Source organism: Elgaria multicarinata, chromosome 1, assembly GCF_023053635.1.
Source record: "Elgaria multicarinata webbii isolate HBS135686 ecotype San Diego chromosome 1, rElgMul1.1.pri, whole genome shotgun sequence".
Classification (NCBI taxonomy): domain Eukaryota; kingdom Metazoa; phylum Chordata; class Lepidosauria; order Squamata; family Anguidae; genus Elgaria; species Elgaria multicarinata.
In genome coordinates, this window is record NC_086171.1 from 183,778,589 (window position 1) to 183,804,302 (window position 25,714).

The 25,714-nt window shown below is 40.5% G+C and overlaps 2 protein-coding genes across 2 annotated transcripts in view; one reads left to right on the plus strand and one right to left on the minus strand.

Moving 5' to 3' along the window:
• The window catches only part of PIGU (phosphatidylinositol glycan anchor biosynthesis class U), a 31,470-nt gene extending 8,971 nt beyond the window's left edge, over positions 1–22,499 (minus strand). Inside the window, exons 1-10 of the mRNA XM_063145158.1 lie at positions 22,290–22,499; positions 19,208–19,272; positions 18,058–18,117; positions 15,959–16,021; positions 13,861–13,970; positions 10,915–11,015; positions 9,474–9,571; positions 7,183–7,337; positions 5,534–5,677; positions 756–880 (exon numbers count right to left, since the gene is read on the minus strand). Of these exons, the coding sequence (XP_063001228.1) occupies positions 756–880; positions 5,534–5,677; positions 7,183–7,337; positions 9,474–9,571; positions 10,915–11,015; positions 13,861–13,970; positions 15,959–16,021; positions 18,058–18,117; positions 19,208–19,272; positions 22,290–22,419 (1,051 nt within the window). The 5' untranslated portion in view covers positions 22,420–22,499. The remainder of the gene's footprint in view (positions 1–755; positions 881–5,533; positions 5,678–7,182; positions 7,338–9,473; positions 9,572–10,914; positions 11,016–13,860; positions 13,971–15,958; positions 16,022–18,057; positions 18,118–19,207; positions 19,273–22,289) is intronic.
• Positions 1–25,714, plus strand: part of DYNLRB1 (dynein light chain roadblock-type 1) — a 545,722-nt gene that overhangs the window by 98,693 nt on the left and 421,315 nt on the right. The window lies entirely within an intron of this gene.

Below are 25,714 nucleotides of genomic sequence, written 5' to 3' on the forward strand. Positions count from 1 at the left end.
GCATGTACTTATTGCAAGAGTTACAGCTGAATAGCCAGAGTGATGGTTAAGCGTTAGAGTTCTGAGTTGTAATAAAAGACAATTTAGACCAATTTAGAGGGCAGCTCAAAATAAGTACTTTTAAATCCTGATGATTTTAGAGGGAGACTTAGGCATGCGCTTAGTTCACTCCTATTGAAACCAACATGTGAGAGGGCCTTCTCTGCAGTAGCCCTACACCTTTGGAACAACTTATCATCAGAGGTCCACCATACTCTGACATTGCAGAATATGACTCATTGTACGATGAAATGAGGTACTGAGGACCACAAAATGGCTGGTTCCCAAATACTGAACAAATTTAGGGTGCAATCCTACGCCTGTTCAGACAGAAAAAAGTCCTACAACTCCCAGCATTCCTCAGCCAGCATGTCTATCTGGGGAATGCTGGTAGTTGTAGGACTTTTTTTCTGTCTAAACATGCATAGGATTACACACTTAGCATACCAATAATCTGGCACTCTGCTATATACTCCCCAGTTTTCTTGCTTTCATTTTCAGGTCAAGAACCTTGCTTCCCCATTCTGGGAATATTAGCAAACAAAATTCTGGATCTCAGTAGCTATCTATTGTGGGAATACTAAAGAAGGATCCTTGCGACAAAATGAAACCTGGAAAGCTGTTTGGGACCTGTTAGTAAGGGATTGTGAAGTTCTGGATTGAGAATGACTAGGTTATAACTGGCAGGGAGAAAAGAACAATCAGAAAGAACTTACATTGATACAGGTGGCTCCAGAGCGGAAGGAAGGCCATGTAGAGCGCAATATCTCCCACAGTTGGGTAGGACTTGAAGATGGAAATGATGGCAAGTTGAACAAACATGAAGAACATGGGGTGCTCCCTAGAAACGAAATAAAGAAGACTGTAAATAACTAGATGATGTAGATGCTGTGCTCTTTGCATGAATGTGTTATTTTGCTAGCACGATATACTTTGGAGAAGAGAAAAAAATCTTAGATTGTCTCTCCCTCGCCCCCAAAATACATGAAAATCTGACTTCTGTGCATGTGTTAAGCATCTTTTCTTATGCTGGCCATGAAGAGCACTTTACAGAAATGTAGCTGTTTTAGACTGTTGTACAAAAAGCAACAAAGAGTTACTATGGCTTGTTAAAGGCTAACAAATTTATCATGGCATTATTTATTTATTACATTTATATACCGCCTGTTTTTTGCAGCCACAAATGAACGCTGAGATTCCAGGGGTATTTCTTTCTGTGTCCAGTACCTAACCCTAACCCTAAAGCTCTCTGGGCGGTTTACAAAAGTTAAAAACAGATATACAAAATTTTAAACCACCAAAAGTATAAAAACCAACAATATCCATTTAAAACAACTATTCTCGGGTCAGTTAATAACTCAGCATATGCTGTTAAATGCTGTTAAATGCCTGGGAGAAGGCATCAGCCAAATATGAGTGATGTAAATGCCTAAGCAGAGTCCAAAAACAGTCGTGTGAAAAAGAAAGTACACCCTCTTGGAATTGTATGATTTTACATATCAGGACATAATAACAATCATCTGTTCCTTAGCTGGTCTAAAAATTAGGTAAATACAACCTCAGATGAACAACAACACATGACATATTACACCGTGTCATGATTTATTTAACAGAAATAAAGCCAAAATGGAGAAGCCATGTGTGAAAAAGTAAGTACACCCTTACTGCTTCCATAGGAATTAAGATGCTAAGTAGCAGACAGGTGCTGCTAATCAAATGCCCGTGATTAATTGATCATCTGCAAGTATGACCACCTCTATAAAAGCCAAAGTTTTTTTCAGTTTGCTGGTCTGGAGCATCCAGGTGTGTGTTAATACAATGCCAAGGAGGAAAGACATCAGCAATGATCTTAGAGAAGCAATTGCTGCTGCCCATCAATCTGGGAAGGGTTATAAGGCCATTTCCAAACAATTTAAAGTCCATCATTCTACAGTGAGAAAGATGATTCAAAAGTGGAAAACATTCAAGACTGTTGCTAATCTTTCCAGGAGAGGACGTCCCAGCAAAATCACCCCAAGGTCAGACCGTGCAATGCTCAGAGAAATTGTAAAAACCCCAAGAGTTACATCTCAGACTCTACAGGCCTCAGTGAGCATGTTAAATGTTAAAGTTCATGACAGTACAATTAGAAAAAGACTGAACAAGTATGGTTTGTTTGGAAGGGTTGCCAGGAGAAAGCCTCTTCTCTCTAAAAAGAACGTGGCAGCACGGCTTAGGTTTGCAAAGTTGCATCTGAACAAACCACAAGACTTCTGGAACAATGTCCTTTGGACAGACGAGACCAAAGTGGAGATGTTTGGCCATAATGCACAGCGCCACGTTTGGCAAAAACCAAACACAGCATATCAGCACAAACACCCCATACCAACTGTCAAGCACGGTGGTGGAGGGATGATGATTTGGGCTTGTTTTGCAGCCACAGGACCTGGGAACCTTGCAGTCATTGAGTCAATCATGAACTTCTCTGTATACCAAAGTATTCTAGAGTCAAATGTGAGGCCATCTGTCCGACAGCTAAAGCTTGGACGAAATTGGGTCATGCAACAGGACAATGATCCCAAGCACACCAGCAAATCTACAACACAATGGCTGAAAAAGAAAAGAACCAAGGTGTTGCAATGGCCCAGTCAAAGTCCAGACCTCAACCCGATTGAACTACTGTGGCGGGACCTTAAGAGAGCTGTGCATAAACAAATGCCCTCAAACCTCAATGAACTGAAGCAACGTTGTAAAGAAGAGTGGGCCAAAATTCCTCCACAACGATGTGAGAGACTGATAAAGTCATACAGAAAATGATTACTTCAAGTTATTGCTGCTAAAGGTGGTTCTACAAGCTATTGAATCATAAGGGGGACGTACTTTTTCACACATGGCTTCTCCATTTTGGCTTTATTTCTGTTAAATAAATCATGACACGGTGTAATATGTCATGTGTTGTTGTTCATCTGAGGTTGTATTTACCTAATTTTTAGACCTGCTAAGGAACAGATGATTGTTATTATGTCCTGATATGTAAAATCATAGAATTCCAAGAGGGTGTACTTTCTTTTTCACACGACTGTACACACCAAGCCAGCAAAACATTAATCAGCCTCAAGTGTCAATTTTACCATTTGTTTTCTAAAAGGAGGTTTGTTTCTAAAAGAACAAGTAGTATTTTACTAGGACCCATATAATCTGAAACAACATGGAACACTATATTTCTTTATCATCATCATCATCATCATCATCATCGTCATCATCATTTTTCCTTAATAAGTGAGATCCAGAATTAGGAAATACAATACATCTTAGACCTTAACAATATAGCAAATACACCAACAAGAACAACAGTGACAGAGACATCCTGGTACAAAATCATCTCAGTTGAAAAAACACAGGATTCACCATAGCTGTAGAGATCACAGGGGCAGCCATGACCCTCTGTCATTAACCAAACCAAATGCCTGGCATTTGAAACAATATTTGGCATTTGAAACAATAATATTGTACCACTAGCATTAGGCTGTCAGAATGACACTACGATCTCTTGTGGCCTTTCAAACATTTTTCAGTGCATTTATTTCATTTGTGCCCCACCTTATGCCAAGGAGCTCAGCAGCAGTGCACACGCAGCGGCCTCAGCTAGGTTAGTCTGAGGGTCAGTGACACGCGCACTGAGCATCATGGCCTGAGTTCAATGCTCTATCTACTACAAAACCATACTGGGTCTCCTTGTAGAAATTGTAGGCTGAAACTTGACTGACTTCTTATCGTGACAGAGCACAGATGATGTCTAGAAACTGAGTGACAGCCATATCCAGTTTCAACATAGCTTCACATGAGCCTGGGCCTATAGTATATGTTACAGTCACAATTGAAGAGTGGGGAAAGCAGCAGGAGGGGGGAGGGAAAGCTTCATAAAATATCTTGCCAAGATCAGGCTGATCATCGTCGCTAGGAGGTGAAAACTTGGCCTGAAAGAGATGTAGAATGATGCCTTCAAACTGAGAGGTACTAAGGTATTATTTCACTGCAGTCACATCGTGGGGTCATATGAGCTCCTGCTATACTATTCTTAGCTTTCCAAGCACAGAGTGTGATATGGCTCCAGCTGAGAAAATGGACAACATGGATCTCCTAAGATTGCAACAGGAAATGGACACTTCTAGGCTTCCACGTAATGAAGAAAAAAACCTCCTAGATCTTACTGCATGAGACTGAAATCAGGTTCTTCTTAGAAAGCAGCAAAGTCTGTTCAATGTTTTGTTCAGTCCCTAGCACAGAGCAGATGCTGCATGGCCAAAGCACTGATGACTCATGTTATCTATCCTTGTCTTGAGAACGGCAAAGGAAGAAGATTCCATTGCCTTCCTGGGCAGATGCTTCCCAGTAGACAAACTGCCTTTCCAATTAGGGATGGGTCCCCTGCCACAAAAATAAATGCTTAACTTAAAGCCACTTTCCTGGTTATTTTGGCTTTTGTTACTTTTCTTTGCTCTGTGTGGCTAGGGAGATGGGTGTTCTTAATATTCCTGACATCCTTAAAGTAGAGAGCTTCATAGCTGCAGCACATTACTTACAATGGTTAACTAAGCCTCATTACAACCCTTCCTTTTTTAGAGAGTTTGTAAAGAAAATAAAAGGGAGAAAGAGAGAGAGAGAAAGAAAGTATATGACACATAAAGAACAGCAAACCAATTGACCTTTATCCACCCAAGGATGTAAAACTATACATAAATAAACCTCTTACAAATAGTGTCCTTTTTTTTAACCTACATGAAATCAACTCTTTCTTGAATTTCTTCTGATTTATTTATATCTCAATCCCTGTCTTGGCTCATAGTTTTCATGTATACAATAACATGAAACTAGTGCATAGAGCCTACATTTTCATAGAGAAATACACAACCTGTGAATTATCCAAGATAAGCAACAACGGTCAGGATTCAAACACTGTGGAAAACCCTGATTGTGCAGACATGGATTGAAGTGTTTTTGCTTTTTAACAAGGATTTTAAGATATTGGGAAGAGTGGTTACTTACTTAATGGCACTACCAAGGCATGTGCCAAATTTTACAATGCAAATGTAAAATATATATTGGAGATGCTTGAGTGTTTCAGTTCTTTTGACTCTGTTCTTGCAAGTTTTACCTTTCATTAGGAATAATCAGTTGTCTATAAATACCAAAACTGGAATTGATATAATGTATTTTAAACTGGAAGTGCTTAATTTAGAAATAAGATTTATTTTGTCTGGCCAATTGCCTGGTTTTAATTAAGTTAGGTTTCTCACTGATCCATGCTAATTAATTTTATATATTTTTATTCTACTTGTTATATAATGTCCATTTCCCCCATTTCACATTGTGATGGCCTAAGGTCATAAGCAATAAATGGAATTAATAAAACGTTAAAAACTTACTACGATGATATTAAAAATTAACACTCTCTACCAGGAGAGACAGGTGGCTGGTTCCCCAAAGCAAAGCAAGAATAAAATAATGGACTTACTTTAGTTTCACCGCCAAAGGAATGGTGTAGAAGAAGACATTGATCTGAAAGACGCACACAAAAAAGAGACTGAAGTGCTCAAACATTTCAGCAAAGAAGTACCAGAAGAGGCCAACGTTGGGTGTCAGGTCTGGAACGGAAAGACTGGAATTGACAGAGCAATATCATCATTATTGAACGGTCGGTATGTAAATGCTCGATATACACCGTACCATAACAGCAGACTCACAAACAATTTGTGTAGAACATACAGTAAACCGTTATATGTTAATTACAAAGACGCTCAGATGAAATGGGTTTTGTTAGGCTAACTTTCTTGCAACTGTCTCTGTTAAGGTGTTCAAAGTCTAATGTAAATTCATTCTTGTGGGAAAACAGTGACACCTATCGGTCATAACAGCTAATCTTAGGAACAGTATTATCCTGCGTTAGGTGAACAACAAAGATGATTGATGGGATGCAGAATAAATTAAGTACTCAAATTAAGTTAGCCTCAAAGACTACCAAGATATAAAACATTGCATTTAGGACACAGTTCATCTATTTAGTTCTATTTTGGTACTTGGCATTTTTAACACTTCAGGTTGAAATATTCAGATGCTGAAGGGCTTCTTCAACCATATTTTGCACTCAAAATGTTTTAAACAGCAAATGCAAATATTTTTGTAATAATTTGACCAAATTTTAGAAACTACAGAATGACAAGGTGAAACTAGGATCTGTGTAGCTGACATAGCGGTTGAAGCTTTAAGGGCATCTTCAAGTTATTTACTGCGGGTAACAACAACATCCCAAAATATCTGGAGGGTTCCAGGTTGTAGAAGTGCACACCTCATCTCTAAGCAAACGATCCTACAACTTGGACATCCCTAACAGATGCCAATCTAATCCTTTTTTATAAAGCTACTGATAAAGTAGCTTTATAAAGTTCTTCACCTTTCCTATGCAGTTTATTCCATTATCTGAATTGCTCTTGAGTCACTGAATAAAGCTTCTCTCAGTCCACAGAACGTCCATTATAGAAACCTCAGCCACAAGTATCTATTTGTTATCTAAATTTCACTATATGAAAGGAAAATGAAAGGAACCTCTCGGGCAAGCACTGAGTCATTACTGACTCTTGGAGGGACACCAGCTTTCGTTGACGTTTTCTTGGCAGGCCTTATAGCGGGGTGGTTTGCCGTTGCCTTCCCCGACCGTTATTACCTTTCCCCCAGCTAATTGGGTACTCATTTTACCGACCTCGGGAGGATGGATGGCTGAGTCGACCCGAACCGGCTGCCTGAAACCAGCTTCCGCTGGGATCGAACTCAGGCCGTGGGGAGAGTTTCAGCTGCAGAAACTGCTGCTTTACCGCATTTAAAATGTCAATACAGCTCTAGGTAACTAGTCCACCAGTTTATTCAAGTCTCTGCTTATCTGAATGTTTAAACCATATATTCCAAGCCATTCAGACAAATGAAGTTGTACTATTCATTCAGAGAGTTGCAGCAATAAGTCATTCCTAATTAACAAGACACTGGACAAAAGCAGGTACTGCTAAGAATAGAGGGCTTGCTTTGAGATTTTAATTCTTTGGGTTTTGTGCTATAAACACAACTTGTTTTATATATGGATGGATCTAGTGCATAGAAACAGCTTCTACTTACATGAAACCGTAAACAGATGGAATAAAATCCCAAGAGTTGAGAAGGAAGAATGAGAGGCAAATAATTACTATCAGACTTCCCAAATACAGCCCAGCATACTGCACAGTGTAAAGCCAGAAGTCTTGGTTTTTCATTTTCACTGGTATGAACTGACGCTAGGGGGGAAACAAAATCACAAAATATGTTTTATAAAATGATAATATGCAATTTCATTGGTAAGCAAAAATCATGAGAGGCTTTTCATATTCTGAATTAAGCCCTCCCCTTCTGATATTGTTAAGAGAAGGCAAAATGCGCTAAATTAATTCCATATTTATTGCATTTTTATACTGCCCAATAGCCGAAGCTCCCTGGGCAGTTCACATACTGAAAATCTGGGAGCTGGTGTAGTGCAATGGCTAAGTGACAGAGCTATAAATCATGAAGTTGCTGGTTCAAATCTCACTTCTGGCCTTAGCAAAGATGTGCTCCCCCAGGCTCAATTCCCCATATGTATTAAGGGAGCAATAATATTGACCAACCTTAAAAGGATTGGAAGATAATGTGTCTGAAGCATTTTTGATACATGAAAATAGTGTATAAAAGCCATTTTATTGATCTGAAGCTCTATCTAGTGCTCCTGGAATTTTCCAGCCAGGGTATCCAGGGAGAGAAAATCCAGCACTTTCTACATAAGTCATATTATATGTCTGGACTTCAAATTTAATAACATTTTAGCATCCTCAACATTTTCCTGTGAGTCATATGCCAAAAGCTCAGAAACAGATTGTATTAAAGATGGGTACAGGTACAGTATTCGCAACTGCAGGTCTTGTGCAGTTATCAAGTAATTGGTCAACAGGAGAATCTGAGTGTGAAATTAAACATGCTGGAGGGTCAAAAAATGGGAGAACCTGGAATTAAGTCTAATGCTAAAGAAGTTAGATATAAAGCATTCGGCCCAGAGCATCAAACGCAAGGAAATTGTGCAGAGAAGATAATGGCAGATTAAACAGGAGAAATGCTGTGCAGAAGATGTGCTATGGCAGGAACCAGGTTCAGGGACAAGCAGCAGGTGGGAATCAGAATTAAAAGCAGAGATAATTTTCAGAAACCCTCTGAGAACTGAACAGGGAAGCCAAGGCATCAACAAGTTCCCCTTTCCTCTTCCCATGCAAGAACTTCGCTACAATGTGGCTGCAATGATGGCACTTGAACCCCATTTGTCCCTGGAGCCTATAAACCACATTAATATGTGTCCTCTCATAAGAAGAGCCACGCTGGATCAGACCAAGGGTCCATTCAGTCCAGCACTCTGTTCACACAGTGGCCAACCAGCTGTCGGACAAGGACCAAAAAAATAGGACACAATGCTACAGCACCCTCCAACCCATGTTTCCCAGCAACTCTCAAGATCCACAAGTGGGCAAGGAACAACCAGGAAACCAGAGACACTCAGCCTTTTCCTTTGAGCCAGGAATAACCCACAACATTCCTTTCTTTCAGTTCCACCTGGAATATTTTATTTTATTATTACATTTTATTCCCACCCTTCATCCAAGGAGCTCAGTAATGTTCTCCTTACCTCCACTTTTATCCTCCAAAATTATCCAACCCCAAATATACCTGTCGAGAGCAGAGTGTGCAATACAGAAAGCACTTGTATTTTGATAACAGATGGCAATATCAAATCCTAAACATCTGGAAATGATGTTTCCAGTCTCTTGCAGAACTAACAAAGAGCTCCTTTTTCATATCAATCCCTTGATCTTGGGAAAGCATCTTGTGCCCTCTGACAATCTAAGTTGGTCTGTCTTACAGGGCTATGTGTATATATGAATAATTAAAGATTCCATCAGCATCTGACTCCCTGAAGGACTCAGATCAACATTCAGAAAAGCAGAAACGAGATGCTTTCAATGACCGCAGCTCGCCTTCTTCTACAAAACGGCAAGCGAGATAGAATCGTTGCCAACTGCAGCATTTCTCTGGGTTTAGATGATTCAGGGGAAAGGACTGTCATCGCAACTCCCCTCACTTGAGTTAGATCGCCACAGGCCAAAGTCTGGAATTTCACAATTTGCTCAATGATGTTGGTCACCAGAGACAAGAAGAGTGCTGTGTTTCAGCAACGGTAACATGCGAGCAATTTGCAGGTTGCTTTCTGATTCTAGCCACCTGCCCACAAGTGAGTCTTGCAAACTGATAACAGCCCTGCCACTGCAGTATGTACCAATTCATGTTTCCTAATCAATCTGTTGATAGCAACTAGCTATATGAAAAGGGAGCTTTTGCTCCTGTAGAGTATTTACCTGCAATAAATACAGAACGGCTGGTGCAAACAACGTGAGAGGGTACAAGGACTGATACGTTGCTAAGGCTAGAAATACAGCACTGAGGAAGGCACTGCCTGCAAAAGAGGGAAAGAAAAATCGATGTCACAGCTAATAATTGCGAGGTGTTTCATATCCAAACGGGGTTTTAAAATGGAAGCTTTTGACCAACATAAGAGATATAACCTCCTGGCATTTTAGTACACTGAGGATGAGGAAGGAAAGGAGAAAGAGCACCACAAAAGTGTGTGGAAAGAGAGGCTGGCTCTGGTGCTGTACAGGATGATATACCAGCCTATACTTATCATCCTGTATAGCACCAGAGCCACCCTTTCTTTTCACACCATTTTAGTACACTGAGCACATATAAATTAAGGGTGCGTTTGGCAGTGGTTTTGAACAGAGACAATGTACATTCTGTGCAAACCATGTTTGCACATGTTGGAGCCCCCTGTCCACAACGCTGCAGCGCCGTCAAGTGGAGTGGCATGGTCATAACACAAAAAGATCCCCAAATTTTCAGGGCACCTGCTGCACTTTTGCCTCACTAGTTCAATACACCAGCTCCAAACTGAGAGCAAGTGGAAATGATGCCTAGATATGACCTCAGTCTTATCTATGTCCAAGGCTTTGGGCAAATTACTAAACAGCTTACAGTCGAAATCAAGAGTTATCCAGGAAGAGCAGATGAAGCACCTGACAAACAAAAAGGTTATTTTGTAATGAAAATATTTCTATTAATAAAAATCATTAAAACAGATTATCTTGTTTCCGCTTTGAGCAAATGACAAGCATCAGCACAAGTAATATATATTGTTAAATGCCATAACATTAATACTCAAAGATGGAATTACTTGTAAGGAGATCTTTAAAGCTATTTATGTCCATACGCAAACAAAAAAGATACAGCGAGTGTATGTATATTAATACATATCAGATATTCTTGCTAACGGGAAATGCTTTTAACAGGAATATTTAAAATGGCAGAGCCTTCAGGTTCATCCAATATTTTGAGACCAGAAACTCAGCTACATTAGATGTAATGATCATACGTAGCCAGATGACTTTGTTGAATTATACCCTATTGTTTCCATTTGTTTGTTCTCTGAAGACCACAAGGGGTTTTTTTACCACTGTGGCTGAACTTCAATGCAAATGTAATGATAATGGGGAAAAGGAAAGCAGTGCAAGGTCTGGAAAAGGCCTTCAACATTTCCCACAATTATTTAAGCTGTGATCTGAGGGACCACTTGGTCATACTTTTTAGACTGTAGTTTTAGAATCACAAGCCTGCCTGAGCTGGTCGGCCTGACATCTCAGCTAAAAACCTACAGGTACTTTCTGTGTTTAAACTGGCACATCCTTCATGTGCTATAAAAAGCAAAGCAGAGTGCTGTATATATTTTCCCAAGTGCATTACCTTTTATTGTTGCCAAAATGAAGAATGCGATGATAGTATTGTTGATGGCACAGGTGGACTTTGCAACACAAGACATCACAGTATATGGATTTAAGAGATAACTGGAAAAGAACAGACATCCAAAGTCAATATCCCAGAACCTACAAGGCACCAACTTTTTCTCTTTTCCTTTACATCTCCCCTTAAAACCACTTTTCTATGATGACTTTGACCTAACTATCCCTTTGATTCTCATCACCAGCTGAAACATAGCCCAAGTATCTGTAATTGTATTTACTCAAATCCATCCATTACTCCTTTCCTTCTCATCAATCAAAATTAGATTATAAACTGCTTGGGGCAGAAATTTATCTTTTTTGGCTTATGTTACTCTATTAAGCACCAAGGTAAAGAGTAAAGAATGCCAGTCAATAAGGATTCTGCCATCTCATTTTTATGTCTGGGCTATACATACTTTGTCAACTAAGAAATGGCACCTCTGGTACTCTGCCAAGTTATGTATTGCCCTTGCAAATAAACCTCTTTATTTTCCAGCACAGCACATCATAATTACAAGAGTCTAAAGGAGGAATGGGAAAATATTAGAGGAGAATTAGTATACTTAAAATTCAATCTTATTTTCAAGGATGATGATGTAAACAGCGAACATGTCCCTTATATGGGAAATGGGTTTGGCAGAAGATGCGGTTTCAGGTGGGTGGAGAAGTCTTGGATCAGGAGAGGAGGAGGATGAAATAGGTTTGAATTAGTACAGGGGTAGAAGGATTATATGTAAAACCACAAAATAATGTGCATTTGAAGGGATTGGACTAACGTCTTTATACTAACGTATTACAAAGAAAAATGGAAAATTGGTGGAGGGGAAATGGAATGACCTACTGGAAGGGCACATGGCTAACTCTCTGGCACCTTGAAAAGGAGCACTCCTCCTGGGAGATGGGGATGCACTGCTTGTTGCAGGTCCCACTTGTTCATGTAAACCATTATCCACTCTTATACCTTTAGCAAAGGATACATTAGAAACTCAGATAATGTACAAGCACACTAGAAAAAATAATACACTCCATTAATGAATAGATTTGATTAAAAGAATTTAGTGAGCACAAGGAAGATAGTTCAAGAACCACTATGTGCTGGCATAAGGATATTTACAATGGAACTGTTGTAAACCACCCAGAGGGCTTCGGCTATGGGGCGGTATATAAATGTAATAAATAAAATAAATAAACAGACTATAAGGGAGGGAGGGAGGTATTTACTTGCAAGTCTGAGCATACCAGAGTTGGACCTATTCAGAGGTGGCAAAGATAAAACAACAACCCTGCTCTATTCCTCCCAGAGGGTTCCCCGCCCCAACACACACTGAAATATTTTAAGATGCAACTCTTCAATCAAGACTTCAAACATACAACAATTTATTTTCACTAGAATCAAAACAGCAGGGACACCCTGTTAGATTGGTGAAATACACATTTTAGTAGGTGAAACATGGGATTAATTATCAAGGGACAATCAGTGTGCAAACATTTATTTTAGATAACCCCAATAGCAGTGTGCAAAAATGTCAAATTGAACACATCCAGAGAGATTTATGATTCATCCAAGACAAAATGGGTTCTCTTTGTATCGATCTCTTTGTATCGACTAACGAACAAAAAAGGCAGACGTTGTTATTATCTGGTTTTATGCGTTTATGGTTTTAAATTTTGTAAATTGATTTTTAATAATGTTTTAATCTTTGTAAACTGCCCAGAGAGCTTCGGCTATGGGGTGGTATAAAAATGTAATAAATAAAACCAAAGTCAATCTGAATCCTCCCAAAACTTCATGAGAGATTTGGAGGCAAAGGGAGAGACAGTGTGTCTCCAAATATTACCCCCTACCCCAATTTGGGCCCAAATTATATGACCTGATTCATACTTAATGACAACCTAGAGTATGGGTTGCTTTTGAATCATAGGTTTTCATTACATGCAAACCCTGCACTATGGTTTAACTTAACCACGAACAACCCGGAGTTCACAACTCAACAACCAACCATGGGTTCTCTTCCTGGGTTGTTCATAGCTAACAACCCATCGTTAAACTATAGTGTAGTGTTCGCACATCACAACAACCTACAATTCAACAACAATTCACAACTCAACAACAACCCATTCTCAATCCACACTCTGTGTGGTTGTTACGCACGAACTAGGTCACTATGTTTGCTTTAATTTAATTTCAGTTTCTCTGTTTTGATCTGTGTGTATGCTAAGTCTCTGTACTATAATTGCTTTCTGTCTGTGTTCTTTTTGGTGTGTGTTGAATGAGACCTAAAAACATATTGGGAAATAAATAAATGGCTATAACTCTTTGTTGGTGATGGTTTGTTTTGTTTTACTGAACTGGATGAAGTTACCAGGCACAGTAGCCCCGTCAAAATGGATGGAGCCTGGCAAATATTGACAAAATTGTGCAGGATTTCTTGTGCAAGTAGTCTTTAAATTTTGATTTGCTTTTGAAAAAGAGAACTGACTTGTGACATTTTTATTTCTTGGCAGAACTGAATGAAATTTGCAGGCATACCTGCCCCCTACCGTCAAATGTCAGATGAATCAGAACAAGGATTTTGTGCAAGTGCAGCCTTTACAGTTTGAAGGTTTAAAAAACTCCAATGTGCTTGTCTCCTCATGGCTCATCCACCCGTGCAATGAGGGCCCCCAATTCCCACCAATTCCCACCTGCACCTGCAGCTCTCCAAGGCACATCCCATGCTGTTCTTCAAGCCACTTTATGGGGGAGAGTGCATTGGGGGAAAGGGATGCAGCAGGAAAGAAGAGTCAAGAAAGTCCTGCTGTGTGAACAGAACTCCACTTGTACTTTTCTGGATCCAAGCCAATATCAATACTAATAACAAATATTCTGTGTATTAGAAGACTTTTGTCCGCTGAAGGCAATACTTACAACAGTGCTACCTTGAGAGGGATATAGTACATTTCCATGGGGGTCTGGATAAGCTCAGTCGCATCAGATGCATATTTATCCAATTCTATTAGAAGTTTTTGCTTTTTAAACTAGACATGGGAGAAAAATAGTATGTCAGAAAACACTGTATGTGTTCACCTACTCTGCCCATCATCATGGTGCCTGCAGAAAATAATAGCATTTTGGGGCCATAACCCAGGCTTATAAACCCGTTGTCGTGTTTCTCAGAAAGTTCCTGCTTTCGATGGGAGACAAAAGCTCACTTCCCACTGAATGTGTAGGATTTGGCCTTGAGGAGATAAGCTCTGGAGAGGGCTGACTCCCAGCTGGTGAATCATCTGTGAGAGGTTCCTCCCCCACTGGTACAGGCTGGCTGGTGTCTGGCGCCGCCTCCTCTAGGTCCGAATCTGATTCTGATTGATTATCTGAAACACCTTCTCCCAAAACAGGGGCAGTAGGGTAAGACATGACACCCTCTACTTACACTTCTGCTTAGCTTCCTTGCAGAGGCAGAACCAATTTGTGTAGCATGCACATTTGCAAACCATGCGAGGCTTTTTCCAGACTTGCATCAAATTTATTTGAAGACGATTTAGACATATATTGATGTAATTGCACAAAAGGTTGTCACTCCCTTGCTAAATCAATGCTGACCTTTCAGAACAGAGCTTCAAAACAGCTTGACTTACAAGCATTACATCTGCAGTGGTTTCCCTTCCAATTTCACAACTTAATGAGAATGAGGTCAAGTCACAATTTATAAAGAGATTTATTTGATGAATACACACAGTTTGTTAAACTGCAACATCTCTACCTCTTATTAGTATTGAAAAATGATTCATCAAGATAATGGGGCAATCTAGTTGCTATAACAGAACCCTGTACTCCAAAGTTCTGCCAGAAATTGACTAACAAAAGGGTTAAAAGCTATTAGCAATATCCAGCATCACATGGGTGGACTTCTGCTCACACAATGGGATTTTTCCCTCCTCTCCTCCCCACGTCAGCCCCTCATGCCCCCTGAAATCTGCTCTGGAAGCTCCTTCTGGAGGAGATTACAAGGGATGCAGAAGATTGCAGGGGGCGAAGGGGGGAATCACACCCACCCACTCCTGTTCCACTGATGGAAGTCATTCTGTCAGCAGGAGAGGCTAACACAGTATTGTAAGTGGAATGGAAGCAAGGGAAAAATTATTGTCCAAGAACATCTGAAGATACTAACAATTGCATTTATCAGTACTCACTTCTACGTGGGGAGAGGACAAGCAAAGTGTTAAATGACCTCATTTGCACTACCTATTTAATACATAACAATCCTGATTTGAGTCATGGTGTCTGCACCAAAAAAAAACTATGGAAATGGGTGCAAGTATTACCATGAGTATCTACTCCAAGACAGGCTCATTTCCCCACTCTAACATCATGTTGCAAAAATGCATATGGGTGAAATTCCAGCAAATGACATGACAAATGTGTTGTCCATGGCCAGAAGCAAGTGTGTCCTTTTTCCTTGTCTTATCTAATTAATGTTTTTTCCCACTCTTGCTTTTTTGCATGTGATACTGTGCGTTTCAGGGCAGTATCCAACGGTGTCACTCCACAAACTCAAATAGTGCTAGCAGAGCTCCATCGAAACTTTCCACTGTGCAGGTGGCTGCATATTATGCTTGCACAACAGATTGCACAAGCATAATGCACAAGCACTTACACAACCGCTCTTGTGCAACTATGCTTGCACAAACTTAACTTTAGTTGGATTCTCCTCTTGCGAGTAGTTAAGATCCTAGTTTCCACTAGTGCAATGTCATTTATGATAGCAGAATGACACATTATTGCACAAGTGTAAAATAACGTAACTACTGTGAAGGAGTACAGTACTTTAACTTGTTGTAAAGTAGGTTTTCATCCATGGGAGATGAGCAAATGATGCCACACATCAAGTGGGATAACAAAACTTATAAAATATTAGATTAGAAAGCGCCTACTAGAAATGGAAGAAGGGAAGGAGAAGGCATAGCAAATGCACTGTAAGCAATGTGAATAAAAGCTGAACCAAAATTGACACCTGTTTACTTACCAGAACTTTGTTGTAATCCTGAATGGCCAAATAGAGGGCTACAGCAGTCAATATATCTGTTATCTGAAGGAAGGATGATAAAAAATAATAAAAAGCAGTTGAAAACATTAAATATCACAATGCAACTTGCAGTGGTTCAGTTTATGGGTCAAAACATCAGAATTTGAAAATATGGTGCATGAATTATCATTGGCTCATCAAACTCCCACAAGAGGGATTAGAAAATTAAATATTTTGAGAGTCTAGTGCACAGTTGAGTTTGTTCATCAAGTCCCTCTTAACTTCAGCGAAATGGAAAAACTACAATCATGTTAGTTGCACAGTAACTGTAGCTATGGCAGGATATACACTAGTACCTGATAGAAAGAATTTTTGTTTGCCAAGTAATAAATCTTAGCACATGGCAAATACCACTTCAGTCCTAAAGAACATTTAAACAGAATCACAAGCATTAAGATTAGCACCTTAGGACACAATCCTATGCATGTTTAGACAGAGAAAAGCCCTACAACTCCAAGCATTCCCCAGCCAGAGCTCAGAAAACTGACCTCAGATCAACCATACTCTCTTGGTCTTTATGCCTTGCTATATGCATTGTATTAACATACTTGGTGATGGAGTTTGCCTTGCAAAAACCCTAAATGAACTTAAATGTGTTCACTTCCCCTCACATTTCTTAAATTTACAAAGCACAAAACTGATCCTGAAGCCCTCAGGATGAACCAGCCTAAGGGCAGTTTTATACCATGCAAGAGGACCGTGGGGGGTGGGGGGGAATCCTAAACATGTTTCCTTGCAATTGAATCCTACTGAACCAGAATAACTTACTTCCTAGAAAGTATGTTCATCATTAGATCCGAGAAGCTCATCTGATCAGAGAAGCAAGATTAACAAATGCCACAAAGGCAACGATGCTAGAATAAGTGCATCCCAAGTTCAAATGCTTCAAATAATTTATCGCTGTTCATCCTTCCAAGTTTCGGAAATGTAGACGTTATCAGCAATATAATGCAGCATGTTGTCTAGTAAACATTCGGAGTTGTTTATGCTCGACTATACATCATGCATATTGTCTATCTGAAGGCAGACATTTTTTATTTGTTTTAGCGCTTTGCATTTATCTTAATGTCCATATATGCCATTTGTTTTAGTAGCCATGAGGAAGACACTTGATCAAAACGTGTGGGACAATCTTCACAAATAAATAGCCACTTTCAAGCTTAATCACCAGTTTAAGGCCTGCCTCTCCCTTTGTTCTTACGTGTGTGTGTTTTTAGTGCTGCTGTACCATTTCCAACTCTGAGGCAGACTATCAGTTTCTTCGGCAAAAGTAGTCAGATTTGTCATACACCAGGTCAAAAAAGGCAGTTCAATATGTAATTATTCAGGAATTAAGAGGCTTTTAGGGTGATTCACTGAACCAAATTAAATATTAAACTGGGCTTTGAACCCATCTAACTCACTCCCCTTGCTGGAGGCAGGGGCAGGAACTCAGGGTTTTTTGGATCTGGCCGAATCACAGCCTCCCCACTCCCTGGTCTGCCCCAAACGCACCATTTCCTCCTCTCCCAAGTTTGCAACACCAACCTCAAGAGAGGGAGCAAGCACAGACCTTCTGCAGCAGCTGAAAAAGGGCTGGGGTGGAGGGTGGAGATACACAGTCGGATCTCCTCTTCCAAGATGGGAGCTCTATTTCCAGCCCTGGAGGAGGAGACCTGCAGCATCCTTGGCACTCGGATGCGGTCTAGGGACCATATGATTGTTAAGTGTGCTTAGAATTGCAGCTTGACTCAAATCTCTTAGAATCTATTTCCTAATGACATGGAGAGCAATGTCAATGCTGAATGCGCGCAAAAATGTGTTGTGGAAATAGCTGACGTAAACCATTTGCTACCTGAGAATCCCCATGAATAGCACCTATTTGTCTGAGAGAAACAATCACAAGCAGGTATTATGAGGCTTTAAAAAAATTCAGATCAGGTAATCACCCCTTCTGCTTTGATGTTTAGGAAACCATACTCTACACATCCAAGAAATCACGGAATAAATTCTGAAAGAGAGGCAATCATGTCGTGGAAGAAAATTAAAGAAACACTTACCATAAATACCAGTTCAGCATAATCAATCAGGAAATGAAAGAGGTATATTATCAGTGGAGTCTAAGAAAAATAAATTAAAAAAGCGAAACACAATTAATCCATGTAACCTGTCTTCAGTTCAAAATAATTCACGGTCTGGATTATTTTTAAAATCCTATTTGCTGGAAGTGATACCCACCCACAAAGTCTACACTTTAGGCTCTATGTAAAAATGTTGCATTGTCTTTTCAGAGTATGGCACAACATGAACGCTTAGAACCTCTAATTCAGAAATAATTTACATTGAGCTAAGAACAGATGCTCTAGTTGGGGAAAATATTTCTCCAAGCAAAGACAAAGATCTCACTCCATAGATTGCTGTGCAGAGGAGTGAGCTTAGTGTGATGTTTCACCCAAGGATCTGCATGCATAGCCCTGTCCAGCAGATGGTGGGCAGCACAGTCAGCACTGACACTACCAAATATCTGCGCGGGGGATTTTAGCAAAACATTCAATTGTAGAGGGGCGGGGGCAGAATCTAGAACAAATGCCCATTTGTATTAGCTGTGCTGTTATGATGGTTCATAGCAGGAGATACACCTGTGCTGAGACATCACTCCTTCTACACTGCCGGTACACCCAGTAGCTGACACTGAAGCTGTGGCATCCATGATTATGCCTGGCCTCCTATGAGTTTTGTAACTGCTCAACAAGGACATGCACACTGTACTGACTAGGGTAGGGAAATGACGGCCTTGTTATTCTTAAGAGCCACTTGAGCAGCACCAGAACCTGCTCTTTAATGAAGAAGTATTGCTTTTATTGAACAGGAAAAGCAAGGACTCACAAATAATTGGTGAAGGAAAGAAGAAAGGGGGACACTGAACTCCTTTGATGCTCATGTCCCTCTTCTACCTCTCCCCCCCCCCAAAAAAAATAACTAGTTCCCCCTATCCTCAAGATCCTTTTGGGTTCATTTGAAGGATCCTGGAATGGGATCCTCCAGGTCTAAATCACACCCATGAATCTTTGGATGGTATCCTTTGGAGGGGAGGAAATTAAGTTTGAAGAAAGCATTACAAGCTATTAGCATCATCTAAACTTCCAGCCCCAGCTGCCTGAGGAATAAAACGACAAATGACAACAACAAAATGAAATACTATATACTTACTTCATGAAATACATCTCCAGAATATGGAGATATGCCCAAGTCAAGTAAGGCAAGCCCCTCTACCACTGAAAAACAGAAATTGACCATTCACAGCAAAGTTCAAGAATGAATCTACATGGACAGATCTGTATTATTTTCAAATACAAATTCACTCTTTAAACCTATACATCTCCTGCTGATTGCACTTTAAAAAAAATAAAAAGACACAGTACTTTGACACACCACATGGTACAAAAATCTCTATTTGGGGCAATGTATCCTGATGATTTTGACACACATATTACATTTGTATAATATTCAGCCCAAAACCTGAATTTTTAATTTTTGTGAACCGCCCAGAGAGCTTCAGCTATTGGGCGGTACAGAAATGTAATAAATAAATAAATAAATTTTGTATCTATTCCACCTGACAACATAAAATATCACAGATCCAGCACTTTGTGGTACCAAAGTGGCAATAAAAACCCTTATCTGAGTCACAGAGTCTCATGATGTGCATGGTGTGGGGTCATCCAATGAAGTTAAACAGTGGAAGTTTCAAGACAGATACAGAAGTATTTCTTCACAAAGCATATAGTTAAACTAGGGAATTCACTACCACAAGATGTAGTTATGGCCACCAACTCAGATGGCTTTAAAAGGGGATTAGATAAATTAATGGAGAATAAGGCTATCAATGGCTATGTTCACACAGAACACTAAGCAATGGTTTATTGAACCATAATGTGTTGCATTAGCTATGAATTTTCTTGTAAACAAACAGTGGATTGTTATTTTTTTTTCTATTTCTGATTTGTTTCTCTCCTAGCCATTTTGCCAGAATATTTTCATTTTCAGGCTGCTCTTGCTGGGTAACTCTATTTCATGGCAGACAGAAGTGCAAAGAAGCCAGATATAAGCCATGGTTCTAGTTTCAGAAATCACAACAAACTGTGGTTTAAACTATGAATTCTATTTGTGGTTTACAACTGGTTAATAGGCCATGGTTTGCTTGCAGGGTTGGGCTCAGACACAATGATAAGCCAGTTTTCATCAAATCATATGGCTTAGTGTTACATGCAAACTAGGCCAATGGGTACTAGTCATGATGGCTATATATTAATTCCTGTATCAGAGGCAGTATGCCTGTATACAGCAGTTACTGGTGAACGTGAGCATGGGACTGCTTTTGCATTCATGTCCCACTTGTGGGCTTTCACAGGCATCTAGTTAGGGACTGTGGGAACACAATGCTGGACTAGATAAGCCTTTGGTCTGATCCAACATGACTCTTATGGTCTTATGATTTTTACAGTATTGTGTAAGAGGACTGTGAAGTGGTTTCCGCAGAGCCAAAATATAAATGGAGATGAATTTTTGTGTTCTGCAGTATTATAAAATTCAAATGCAATACAATCAAAACCCAATTAGATAACATATATGTAAGCTACAATTAAAAGGGTGAATTATTTAGGGACTGCCTTAAATTATGAAGCTTTATGCTGTGCTCCATACGCAGAGTTGTGTGCTATGGGCAGTATCTAATGACATCACAGCACTAGCACTAATGACATTGCACTAGCACAAACTAACATTAGCACAAAGTATTGGTGCTTTCAGCGGCAGATCACCACTTTTTCTCTTGGCCTAGCAAGCGGTAAAGACATGGGCTTGCACTAGAAGTTTGACAGTATTGGATACTGTCCCATGGTCATACCATGGAATACTTTCAGCAGGACCAGATGCAACTAGTGGATTGATTTGAGAAATCTGTATATTGTAAAATCAGTAGTGTCCATAACCGGTTCTGTTCACTTTTGTACTACTGCATCACTATAGACATAATTTTTATGATCATAGAGTCTGAACTGGAGAGGGCCTTGCAGCCCAATAGCCTAATACAGAAAATCCAGAACTAGAGCAGTCCCAACAGATGGGTGCCCTGCCTCTACTTGAAAACTGCCAGTGAGGGAAAACCCACCATCCCACTACGTAATTCGTTCCACTGCTTAATTGCTCTTACTGCTCAAATGTATTTCCTTATGTTCAACTGAAATCTACCCAACTATAATTTACGGTCATTAGATTTATTCTGTCCTCTGAGGTAGCAGAAAACAAACATTCAGCCTTTTCTGTTTGACAACCTTTCAGGTAATTGAAGAGTGCTGTCCTAACTCCCTTCACTCTTTTTCACCAGGCTAAGCACATCTGGTTCCTTCAGCCTTTTCTCATTCTATACACACACATTTCATATAAGTGATACTGAATACAGTACTGGGTTCGAAAAGACATGCTTCTAATACTAATCCTGCTAGTGGATTTCTATTTTAAAGCATTACGCTTTAAAGACATCAATGCATCACCACTTACAAAACTGTTGCAAAGAAGGTGTGCGTGTGTGTGAGAGAGAGAGAGATTAGGTCTTTTGATAAAAGCATCTGCATAAAAAGCCATTGGATTTTCTACAAGGCATCTACTGAGATTCATAACGGTATAACAGAAGAACAAAAATTTAAATAAAAGGAGGACAAAGTGCCATAACTGTCACTACAATGCATATTGACTGAAGCTCAATGGGTTATTTATTTTTTAACAGTCAAAGCATCTTATTCCTAATAGTTCTTGTACCCCATAGCACCTGTTCTGTGGAAAGTAAACATTCCGTTAAGAATTAGAGTTGCCAACTTTTTTTCTGGCAAAACTCCTATACCTTTTACATTAGCATAACAGGGAAAGATCAAATGGGCGACTTTCCCCCTCATGACTGTAGCTCTGTCCCAAGGAAATGAAGATTCGGTCATTCACTTGTGCAGGTCGTGCAGCCATTAGTGACAGAAGGAGCCCTGCCCTGTGGCAATCCTAAAATGTACAGAAATCGCTCCTCCTGGTGACACTTTCTGAACCACTCCTCACGCCCAAACTGTGTCTAACCTCGGGACATAATTCAAAAGCTAAGGACGGACCCCAACGCAAGTCGCAGGCCCTGCTCTCGGGAGGGTCTGCCGCCCACGCGCGGAACCGTGAGCACGGTGACTTCTTGAGAAGCCAGCCAGCATACCTGCACCTGCCCTCCTAAACCTTCATCCCCACCCGTAGGCCTCACCTCGCTTCCAGGCATTTAAAGGGGACGCCACCTCCACTCTCTCGGAGATGAGCCCGGCCAGGCTGGAACGGTAAAGCACGGCCCGAACTGTCACGGCCACCAGAAGCACCAGCACCAAGGGAGCCGCCATGTTAGCGCCAGGACACCGGCCTAATGCCAGCAGTAGTTCCCAAGCTAAACTGTAGCGCCGGGTGTCTACAGTCCAGCTTAGGGGAAGAAAACTACAACTCCCAGAATCCCGTGGGTTGCGGCACTCTTTACTTCCTGAGGACGACGGTGAAGGCAATGGGACAAAATGGAGACAGATTAACCTAACGGTGTGTTGCTCCTCTTCTGGCTGTTTTTGGAAGGTTACTGAAACATTGCTGCTGCAGTAACATTACCAATAGCTCTTTATTATAAAAGAAAATATCCATACGATTATTTCAGACCAGAACCTTCCTAGAGAACAGGGGTGCTTCTTTATTTTATTCTTGCCATACAGCAGCTACCCAAATTTTATTAATGGTGTATGCCTTGAGCAGGGCCGGTGCCAGACTATTTTGCGCCCTAGGCAAGGTGAGCTACATTCATTCACACACACACACACCCAAAAAATGCCAACTTTGATTTTTAAGAACATATGTTTCCTGGAAAAAATAAGCACAAAACTTGAAACTGCTAAATTTATTTTAAAGTGCAAGAAATACGTCATGCCAATTATAGCCAACAAATTGGAAAGGAACGTCTATGGGTGTAAAATGAATTATTTAATAGCAATATCACCTCCAAATCTTCCCCCCAACTCACACACACGCGCACACACACACACACACTCAGCATCACTCACTCCAAACAAACACACGCATGAACACATGCATTCACTCAAAGACCCCATGCACCCCATTCACCCATACCTCCCTCCCTCTCTCTCTCTCTTTCTCTCTCTCTCTCTCCGCCCCCCGCGGTGAAGAGGAGCGGAGTATGGGCGGCGCGGAGCGGAGCGGGCCGACCCGAAATTTTTGGATCGGCCCGCGGGGCGGAGCGGGGGGTCCGTGCACACCCCTACTTTGGATAGTCTTCATGGTTTTAATTTTTGTGACCCGCCCAGAGAGCTTTGGTTATTGGGTGGTATAGAATTGCAATAAATAAATAAATGTCTTCTACAACATGTATAAAGGGTTCTAGAAAATGATTCCAGGCAGGCAAAGAGCTATAGGAAAAGTAGAGATCACTCCTTTGATTTCTATCACAGCTATTCAGCCTCAGCATTAGAGCTTGATCACACCAGCGTTATACTGTGCAATCACTGTGAATTGCATGGAAAGGACTCAGAAGTTTTCCGACTTATAATCTGCTTTGATTGTGAAGTACTCCCATGCATCCTGCCTTAATTGTTCAATAAAGCAAAAAAGATTCGCAGTATTTAGCCCCTACATTTTGAGCGTATCTTCCGAGCTGCCGCTGGGGCGCAGAATTTTAAATAAATGCTTACATCTGTGTAAGCTTTAAAGCTAAAGACACCAAAATTGACACAGTAATAGATATTAGGGAGAGCTTTAAGCATACCAAATTTGAATTGAATTGGGTCATCCGTTGATTTTTATGATTTTTTACATTTCCCCCTTTAAACTCACTTCCTGATAAGCAAAGCTGTCGCCTGGTAGCAAAAAGCAACAACAACCATGAAAGCTTAGCGCTACGGGGATAATCCAAGGGAAGCAGGTATGTGGGATAAAGCTTTCAGCGATATGTGAGGGTGGTAGCTGTCCTGTAGACTACTGCTTCAGTGAAAACTATGTGTCCATATGTAGTTAGATGTGGATGTTCATCTTCATTACCCTATGATCCTTTAAGGCAACAGTCTTATGCCTAAGAGTAACCCCTATAGTATTCAGTGGCACTTGCTTCCAAGTAAACATGCATACGATTGTGTTGTTAGTTTCTTTTCTGGATTTTTAAGTAGGATTAGCAATTTACTGTGCAATTTACTGTCAGATTTACTGTCAGACCCTTGGTCATTCTAACCTAGTATTGTTGATAATGGAGCCCCCCTCCTAGCTTTCAGGCAGGATTCTTTCCTAGCCCTACCTGGAGATGCCAGAGATTGAACCTGGGACTTACTGCATGCAAGGCATGTGCTCTACCACTGAGCTATGGTCCCTCCACTATCCATGTCTACTCAGAAGTAGGCCCCACTAAGTTCAATGGGACTTAGACTGTCTCTACATTAAGGGAAATTGTTTACCTGGGGCTTTTGTGCTTCCAGGTTCTTTGGCACAATTGTTATGGGCTAAATTACACAGGAGGAAAAGGGAGACAAAAGGTTTGAATTGAATACTTCCCCTCCACTCAGTTCCATTGAGTTCTGTTCAGACAGCACCATCTAGTGACAGAAGATCTGGCTGTTTCTCAGCTTTAAAAGTGGTTCTTTTTATCCTGGGATTTCCAGAGGATTCAGCCAGAAACGCCTTGGTTGTTGACAATGTCATGAAATTGAGCTGAATTTGTCTGTAAGTGGACAATCAAGAGCATGCAATAAATTGCTTGTTTAGAGGAGCCGTTACTCTGAAGTAAATGAGTTTAGGAGTGCAGCCTGAGCCTTATTAATGACATCCACACTCAGCATAAACCATCTATTATATGTTAGTTTATTCATCACATTTGTAATCCATCCTTCCTCCAAGGAGCTCAGGGCAGCATACATGGGCTCTGCCCATTTTTATCCTCACAGTAACCCCTTGCAGTAAGCCAGCTAGACTGAGACACAGTGATTGGCCAAATGAGTTTCCTGGGCGAGCAAACATTTAAACCCAGGTCTCCCAGGTTTAAATGTAACACTGTATTCCAAGCAAGGCAACTTTGTGCTCTTCCGATTTCTTGGGCTACAATTCTCAGAAATGCTGACTATAGGGCCTTGCTGGCTGGGTCTGATAGAAGCTATAATCCAAAACATCTGGAGGGAATGGGTTTGCCTCTCCTGCTCTATTCATTACACCACAGTTGCTTTCATCTTGTGCTAATTTGGAAATAGAGCTATACTCTGAACCAAGGCAACATATGCCCATTCATTAGGCAAAGATGAGGAACTTTCCCTAGCAATATCTCATGCTTTCTTACGTGCTCAGGGTGTCTAAACCTCAGGTTTGGGTGTGTTGATTTTGACAGCCTCTGCTGTGCCATACTATTTATCCCAAAAACATAATTTGTGTTCACACTGAGATCATAGAGCACCTGGGAAATTCTCACAACCACATGAGGCAGGCACCAAGGATACATCACTTCCATCATGTCATTATTAAGGCCTTGCTTAGTTGGTAAATAATGCTAATCCTATATATATATATAGAGAGAGAGAGAGAGAAAATAATATTTGAGAAGTGTAGCAGTGAAATACCTGGTACATGATTTGCTTAAATTCTTCTCTTGTGAATGTAAGGCCATAG